Here is an 8,781-nt window from a genome sequence, read left to right as displayed (position 1 = left end):
AAGTCACTTCTTTTGCAGGCCAGGAACCCAGCTCTAGTGAGTGTCCAGCTCTGGACACCAAATAGAGGTGGACAGCAGAAGAAGGAGAGGAAGAAGAGCATACCGGCTGGGTTGAATGGGCAAAGACTGGACCACTCCACGATGGCATCTACTAAACAGGAGACAGCCTCAGCAGCACAAGGGACCTGGAAGCAGAAGCATTTCACTCCTCCCTGACCTGCACTGCCCACACAAACGTGGGCTGTTTGAGCGACAACGTCCTGTGCCAGGCAGCTCTACAGCCACAAACTACATCCCAGCCTGGGCCTATTACCACTCCCTAATGATGCATCCAATTGCTTCAACAACTAGCACATGTGCACCCTCAAGCAAAGACCCTCTAACAGGTGCCTATATTTGAATGTGCACATGGCCATGACCCATCTTTATTCATTCCAGGTAAAGCAGCCACCACAGCACCCAAGGCCACCTTGATATCTTCAAAACGGGCATGCCTGTATTGTGGCTACAAACACTGCTAACTTCCCCTGTTAACTTCCTCTTGAAACGAGCACAATAAACAGTTCTCCTCCCAGTTGTTATATTCCCCAGTGCCCACCCTTCCTCCAAAAAATGCCTGTAAGGCACAGGACACCATCTTCTCTCCTAAGAAAAGTCCACAAGAACTTCTGATCACAGTCAGCTTCCCTGCTTTGACAGAATGGCCAGTCTGCCTATTTGACCCAGAGACCGCCGTCCCATAGTAGTCAGACCTGCAGGCACAATCTTTCCAACAAACCGATAGAAATCTTTGGCTTCTGCCTAGCTGGAAACAGAAGAGAAAATTAAACTCGACCCTAATGTACTTTCCAGCCTTGAGAACAAATTTACATAACCTTACCAATGACATTTTCAAAATGCATTCTGTAGATCCACCTCCCTGCCACACACAAACTTTCTGTGACAGTATCTCAGAAACCATATGAGAGGAAACACAGCCACAAAGATTTTAACTTGCTTCTATGAACCCATGACATACAATAGCTTGCTTCATTTTGCCCTTCGAAGGTCCCCTATCAGAATGTTGACGTTCTGCTCTGGAATAATGCAGAAAAATCATGGCTATATGACACTCACTGAGAGCGGCAGGACAAGTCAGCTCAGGGAGAACGAATGTGCAACTGAAATACATTTTACTGAAACGTCACTAGAAGTGAGACAAGTGGCAGAAAAAGCCACATTTTGAGCCTCAAATTTGTTCTGGGCTGTGAACTTTCACGTTCTAGGTGTACCAATTCCCTTTTCCATTTAAAATTAGTTCGCAGAGAAATAAAAAGTTAATGTGGGCTGGCCACCGTTGTTCTTAACCCTATGTTCAATACTGAACAGGTAACTAACTCCTACTTCAGAAATAAAAATAAACATCTGCCAACTCCATATATGCAACACAAACATGCTAGAAGAAGAACGGAGCGTCCAAGTACAATTCATTTGGGGCACGGAGGGAATCACATTTTTATATGACATGTAAAGAAATGTCTGGATTATCTTGAAAAGGCCATGTACAGGCCTTTTTGGACAATTCTAGATCGTAAATACGATTGCATTGGCCAGGAAAAGAGGTTTTACAGCCAAGCTCAGTACAGTTCCTACAGCCAGATTTGAAATGAGCTCAGAGCAGGATTCACAAGCAGTAAGAAACCTTAATTAGACTTTCAAAAAAATCTCACCTCCCAGAGTCTGTTCAGCATACTGAGCTTTTTGGAAAAACACATCTGCACGCTGCATGGGTAGAGGAACAACTGTGAAAATCTTGTCCCACATTTTGAACTCCTTAACACTGAGTTATTCTGAAAACATATAATCTCAGCCTTACTCTCCCTTTAGCAAAGATGACCTTAGCATAAACCCTACCTGCCTGGCAAGGGGGAGATGAATCCCAGCAAAGCTCAGCTCAGATAGATAGCAATGTCCTTTGTATATCCGCTGCTGAAATACGGATCACATAAATAAATAACTTCCTGTTTTAGGCAGTGATTCCTCAGGAGGAAAAACAATGCTGTCTAACACAGCCATTTCTTACGGAAAGAATCCCTGGCTAAATAGGGCATTCTTATTCCATACCCCTGATGAAGAAGTGACCGCGATAGCTGCACGTGATCTCGGTACATTCTCAGGGCATCTGATATGTCCTGGGCATATTGCCATTTCTTCTCCCACCTGCTGTTCTTCGTGACATGCAGGTGTCACACACAAAACACAAAATCGTCAGCTGGTTAGAAAAAGAATGTTCTAGTCAGAATCCAGGAGACCAAAATTGACTGCCGCCTTCACGAGCGTAATCTTTGTGTTTCGATGTTTTCTCCTTTAAGACGCCTTCCCGCCCCACCTACCTCCATCTTTCATTTGAACTAAGAGGAAGAAAAGGAGAATTAAAAATGCGCTGTTTATTCCCCCTGAAATGTTTGCTTTCCAGATCCATTTTAAGCACCTCCTAGGAAGGTGGCTCACACAGAGAAGGGGTGTGAGACTAGGCTCCTCTCGGTGAGAAAATCCTCTTTCAGGAGAAGGACGTGGCCTCCTAAACAGGTGCAGCTTTGGAGGGGAGGAAGAGCTGAATTAAGGAGTGCATGCAAAGAAACATGAACATTGAACATGCCATCACGAAGTCAGCCAGGAAATGAGCTCACACTTGTGAACTGGGCTGCAGCTGACTCCCAGGACGCTGATCACAAATGTCTTTGTGCCACATCTCTTCACTGTGTCAATACTGTTACGTTCCCAGAACAGGGCAGGAGGCAGTCTGAACTCACACATGTCTGACTGACTGCTGTCAGGCTGATTCCTTCAATTATGGGGCAGCAACCAAGCAGGGAGGAGTCTCAAATCTGGAAGGAATTCAAGTTGGCACCTCCCAAAACACCAGTTGGTATTTCGTGATTCCACGGACAATCGGATACATGAGAAATATTGTTGCTGATGACTCTGGCTGTGGAAAGATACCCACCAGTTATACCAGCAGTCCTAAAGGGACTTCTGTTGCACTAGCTCAGAGTTTCAGTTTGCTGTGATCAAACAACCAAAATGTTGCTGGGAAAGGGAAGTCCATTCTACAAGGGTTGAAAAGGAAAGAGGAAAGTGAAAATTAATATCTAAGTGGTGGCTTGCACGTCTCGGAGAGGTGAGCGCAGCAGAAGGAAACCAATTTCTACCAACAGTAAAAGAGGAAGTGTTGAGTCTCAGAATTTATGCTCAGCAACGTGCAAGTAGCAGACTGCCTTGATAGGACGTGGGATTTTCCCCGCGTTCATTTTTGCACTCACTAAGATCGATAAGCTCCTTCGGAGGTAAATTCTCTGAAGGCCTGAGTCAAAACTCACAGTTTTGGCCCACCTCCAGCGGGCCTCTGCCTTGCACAATACTTTCTAGGAGCAACGAGTCCGGGAATAGGGAGGAAAAAATGCTGACAGTCACAGAATGAGAAAGGAAAGACAAGCAGCAAAGCTACAGGAACTTCCCACACATGGAAATAGAAAAAACGTCATAAGTGTCAGAGATCATAATCTGAGTTCCTACAGCCAGAAAATATTCCACACCCACATGACCGATGTCCTTCTGCCTTCTCCCCTAAATGCTCGATTCCTCCCTTGCCCTCCTTCCCTTTGGAAAAGAGCTCTGTGGCAGCTCCTCGCTTCTCCTTCCATCTGGAGCAGCCTGGGTTTTCTCCTCTCCTCTTTCCAGACGAGAATTTATCTCCAGAACTCTCCTTTGTCCCATGCAGCCTTGGGGACTTCAGTATTCAGTTAGTGACGATTCTCAGGTCTGAAGCCAAGTTAACAGGGAATCTTATCTGGGCCACTAACCTGAACTTCAGCAGCCAAAACCAGACCACAAGGGAGTACAGCAGAGAGTGAGGGACTCTGGCACCCAGCCATTTCATGAGTCATAGAGAGAAACCACCACGCATCTGAAGAAACCTTCTTCCAAAAACCCCCAAGCCCAAAACCAGACCAGCCCTGTAACAGAAAGGTGTTGCAAGGGCATATCAAGACTCCTAACAAAATCTTTATGCCCTGTGGCCTAAAGCTAAAAGTCTAAATAAGAACAGCTGGGCAACAGCCACCATCAGGCTTGGAACCTGTGGGAATTGGACTAGAAATGACAGTAAATATTCCTGGACAATCATTCCTTCTATGTTCAGTACCTGTGTCTTTTTAACATGGCCCACTCAACCAAATTATTTACTACATTGAAATAAACCCAGATCACCACCCTGCAGGAAAAGGAGAAACCACTGAGCCGCTGTCTGCCAACCAGGCAGAAAGAACAGATGAAATTTGCTGCTGAACTGCTCACGTGGACTAAATCAAGTGTGTACTCCAGCCTCTTAAGAAAACCACGCTTCTTCACACGTACACTGCATCAGCCCTTTTTGCACTCAGCACAAGGCTCACATTCTGTCTGTGCTTAAAACCTTGCTGAATGCCCACTTCTGCTGCTCTGCCTATGGCACAACCCGCCTGGCGTGTACTGTCTAGCCCTGGACGCGGCCAAGCACTGCCTTGACCTACTTGTGGGTGTCGAACGCTTTCCTCCCCCTTTCTTTCAGCTTTTCTCTCTGAGTTCACCGCACACGGTTCTGGAACAGTGCTTTATTTTTGTTTAGAAAAGGCCTGGCCCTTCTGGACTGCTAGCGCCAACAAATAACCCTGAGGGCTCAGGAAACCGCAAACCACGGCTGTGAACTGAATGTCCGGGCAGCGTTTCGCAGCGAGTCCGAGGCAGAGCCCAGGGGGACGCGTTTACCGCCGGCGCCTCTCCGCGAGCCGAGCACGCCCGGCCTCCGGCCCCGAGGGCAGCCGCGACAGCTGCTTCCCTGCCGGGCGGCCTCGGCACGCAAGGCAGCGGCGAACCTGGGTTAACGGCCACAGAGTTACCGACTCCGGCCCGAGGACGGGGGGAAGACGGGCCCCACGGCAGGGCCCGGCAGCGCGGGCAGTGGCCCGTCCTCGCCCGGCTCTCGGCCGCTCCGGGCCGGGCACCACGGGGCTGGCCGGGCCCCCCGCTGCCACCTCTGCTGCCAGAGCCCGGCTGCCCGCTGCAGCCCGGCACAAAAACACCGGATTTCACGTCAAAACGCGGCCTCGCCTGCCCCAGGCGGCGCCCGGGGCCAGGTCAAAGGGCGGGGGGCGGGGGTCAGGGGTCACGCCCCGGTGACCCCCCCCCCGCGCCGCCGCCGCCCTCCCCCGCGCCAGGGGGCGCGCGGCTCCCCTGGCCTCTCCCCCCTCCCTTTCCCCGCCGCGGACGTCACTTCCGGCGCGGCGGCGGCGCTCTAGGCGGCGCGGCGCGCGGCGGGGGCGCGCTAGGCGGCCGGCGGGGCATGGCGGCGCAGTTCCGCAGCTACGTGTGGGACCCGGCGCTGATCGTGGCGCAGATGGTGCTGCTGCAGGCCGGCTACTACAGCTCCCTGGGGCTCTGGCTCGCCCTCCTCGGCGCCCTCGGCCGCACCGCGCCCTCCCTCCACCAGGTCTTCAGCGACGAGGTGAGGGCTGCGCCGGCAGCGGAGCGGAGCGGCCCCCGGCCCGGGGGACCCGCCGCGGGGCCGGGCCCGCTGGCCGCCGCCTGCGCACAGGCCTGTTCCCCCCCCCCCCAAAGGGGACCCCCTATAGAGGGGCAGCTGCTATAGGGACAGTCTCCCCCCCCCCCCCCATAACGGTCCTGCCCGGTGTAGGGACAGCCCTCTCCTCGTACAGCGCCCCTCTGGTACGGACAGGCACCCCCCAGCTATAGGTAGCCCCCGGTATGGAACAGGTCTATCTCCTGGTCGTCTAGGAAGCCGCCTGTATGGAGAGAGACCCCCTCCCGCCCGCCAGTAGGCCGTGCTCCCTCATGTAGAGAGGGCCCTTCCCTGTGCGTTTCCCCCCCATCCCCGCCACGCGTAGGTGCACCCAAGTATAGAGACAGACCCCCCTGCTCATGTAAATAACCCCTCTTCGTGAAGACAGACCCCCACTTGTGTAGCTGGTACGCTCGCTGTAGAAACAGACCCGTCCCTTTTGTGTAGGTGCCTCCAGGGATAGAGGCAGACCCCCCCCCCGCCCCCCCCGCCCCGAAGGACTGCTGCAAGCGCAGAGGCTCCTCTGACAGATTATAAGGAAGTGCAGGGCTGCCCCGATGTGGCTGGGCCCCAGGATAAGCTTGACTTACTGTGGGCTGTCGTTTCTGCTGCTGCCTCTTACTCGTAATCCTGTGTAGATTTTAGGCTTCTCAACCCCACCTGGGAGGCTCTCCATGATGGCTTTTGTCCTCAATGCACTCACCTGGTAAGTCAGCGACTGCCTGGAGCTGTCACAGTGTTCTTCTGTTTCTGATGGTCCCTATGTCTTGTGTTTGATCTTCCTTCGTGTTAAAGTTAACTGCAGTGCCCTGATGATAAGTTGTAGCGTGACCTACAGTCTTTCTCAAAACATCTCCTGAAAGCGCTGCGCCTGGTTTAGCATGTCTGCTGAGGTCGGATTGTTTCTTGCCCCTCCTGCTTGGAGGGGAGGACAGTCAGGAACTGTTGACTATGAAGGTGACTTTCTGCATCTTGCCTTGAGTGGTTTGATTTCACTGCCTCAGTTTCCCAACTAGGGGAATGAGATCTACTTTTGAGAGGTTTTACTGGAAGTTGGAAATAATGAATCTCAGCAAACACTGATCTATAAACAGTAATGTAATTAACCCCTGCCAATGGGCAAGGATTACTGGGAGAGAGAGGGCAGAGAGCCAGGCAGGAATTTTTAAACTAAAAGCTCATTTCCCTGCCATCATTTAATTAAAAAGCGGTAAGCCATTTAAATCTTACTGCAGTGGCTGCGAGCAAGGTCAGAAGCAGCCTGTGCTTAGCACATTTAATAAGTTTTAAAATAGCTAAATCGACACCGACGACTCCTGATAGCTGTTGCTGTATCCCCTTCTCCATAGGCACTGAGCAGTTTATTTGTTAACCTCTTGTCTTTATTTTGTAGTGCTTTGGGCTTGCTGTACTTCATCCGACGAGGAAAGCAGTGCCTGGATTTCACAGTCACAGTTCACTTCTTCCATCTTCTGGGCTGCTGGATTTACAACTCTCACTTTCCCATAACTCTGACTTGGTGGCTAGTGCACATCGTGTGCACCGCACTCATGGCTGTGATTGGAGAGTATCTCTGCATGAGGATAGAACTGAAAGAAATCCCATTGAATTCTGCTCCCAAATCCAATGTATAAACTTGCTCTGGCAAAACCAAGCTGCATTAAGTCATTGTTTCCAGCACAAGTGCATCTAATGCCTGAAAATCATCACTGAAGAAGCACAGCAGGTCTGTTTAGACTTCTTTAGACCTTGGTGACTGCATGAGTGTGAACATCTCTGCTGTCATCATCAGACAATGGGGGGAGGGGGAGCAGATGTTTATTTTATTAACACAAAGCATTTAACATGACTGCATTGCAAGTGCGCTCCTAAACTCTTCACTCGTGACTGTTAAAAACCAGGTAGCAAAACTTGATGCGTGAGGTGCATCTGGAATTTAAAAAATGTGAGAGGTCTGTGTTGTCAGAGCTGGGGTAATGCAATGGTCAGCATTTCTTGCAGCAGCTGGCACAGTGAGCGGTGGGGCTGGGAGCTGCTGCTTCCAGTTGCTAACCTGTTTGTTCTTCAGTTGTGCTTTGGTTGAGAGCGGGGGGGAAAAATCAAAGTGAATAGATGGGGGAGAAAGAAAATACTTGTACTTATCTGAATCACCAGCTGAGACCGTAAATAACCTATAACTGTAAATGGGTTGAGTTGCTGTTTTCATGTTTAATACCTAGATATGTCAGGCAGCAGTTTGCTGAAAAAAACCTTTTGTAATAATAAAATATTATGTTGCTGTGCGAGTGTTACAGTTCTCTTGAGAAGCTGAGCTCTTCAAGAAATACCATGAATGTCTATGTTGTGGCAATGGAGAAAGATACAGCCAGAGGAGAACACATGGCTGTAGGATGCCTGCTATCTAGGGTACATAAAGCTTCCTACAGTAAATATTTCATAACTCTACTCTGAAATCAAGACAGAGTGCTATCTGGGGAAATCTGACAGCATAATTCTCACTTTGGGAGGAGCATCAGCAATCCAGGTTCTCTCACTGTTCCGCCCTAACCAGGAGGTGCCTTGGGGAAGCCTTCAGAGGTTTTTATAGAACCACTTTGCTGTTCCCACTGGCCTGGGGCTTCCTGTCAGACTTCAAAATGTGGTAACAGATCTGATCTGGAAGAGGTGATGTTTAATTATCTGAGAGACTGCTGCTTGTTTCTCGAAAACATAGTGCCTTGTTCAGAGGCACTTCAAGTAAGCCTTGCCTGTCGTCAGGTACAGACCTGAGGTACTTTACTGATAAAAGGGCAAGACCCAGATATAGTTTTTCCAGGGCCGGCAGCCCAAACAAGCAGACTTGCTTTCTGTGTGGTTTCCTCTGAGGGATGTTCGGTCTAAACAAGGACAAAGGGAGCTTTAAGCACTGATTTTTGTCCTGTGGAGCATCTTGCTGCCGTAGCTTTCCTTTGTATGTTAATATCTATTAATGTTAATTTGCATAAATTACTTGCTAGTTTAGTTTGTTGAGAATTGGTGGGATGATTTGCGATGCAGAATTCGATAGACTCTTTGAAGTTGCTCTTTTGACTTTTGTTGCTGGGGGAACTGTGTTTGAAATCCTGCTTTCATATTCAGGTACTGCAAATTCCGACAGGGCAAAATCCTGATGTTTGGAACAGCTGGCAGGTGTACTGCCGAGGAGA

The 8,781-nt window shown here is 49.9% G+C and overlaps 1 protein-coding gene across 1 annotated transcript; it reads left to right on the top strand.

The window, feature by feature from the left end:
- The first annotated feature begins 5,272 nt into the window (after positions 1 to 5,272).
- On the top strand, positions 5,273 to 7,878 carry SYS1 (SYS1 golgi trafficking protein). Its single transcript, XM_068912046.1, has 3 exons — positions 5,273 to 5,521; positions 6,235 to 6,302; positions 6,990 to 7,878. The coding sequence occupies exons 1-3, from the start codon at positions 5,360 to 5,362 to the stop codon at positions 7,228 to 7,230; spliced, it is 471 nt and encodes a 156-aa protein (XP_068768147.1). The 5' UTR covers positions 5,273 to 5,359; the 3' UTR covers positions 7,231 to 7,878.
- Positions 7,879 to 8,781: the final 903 nt, after the last annotated feature.

The sequence above is a fragment of the Struthio camelus genome, chromosome 18, assembly GCF_040807025.1.
Source record: "Struthio camelus isolate bStrCam1 chromosome 18, bStrCam1.hap1, whole genome shotgun sequence".
Classification (NCBI taxonomy): Eukaryota; Metazoa; Chordata; class Aves; order Struthioniformes; family Struthionidae; genus Struthio; species Struthio camelus.
This window is presented reverse-complemented; position numbering and strand designations above follow the sequence as displayed.

Excerpts from the sequence above, each read along its gene's own strand:
- SYS1 (XM_068912046.1), top strand. The coding sequence starts at position 5,360 with ATGGCGGCGCAGTTCCGCAGCTACGTGTGGGACCCGGCGCTGATCGTG. Across the intron at positions 5,522-6,234 it reads ACCAGGTCTTCAGCGACGAG|ATTTTAGGCTTCTCAACCCC; the intron begins GTGAGGGCTGCG and ends AATCCTGTGTAG. Across the intron at positions 6,303-6,989 it reads GTCCTCAATGCACTCACCTG|TGCTTTGGGCTTGCTGTACT; the intron begins GTAAGTCAGCGA and ends TTTATTTTGTAG.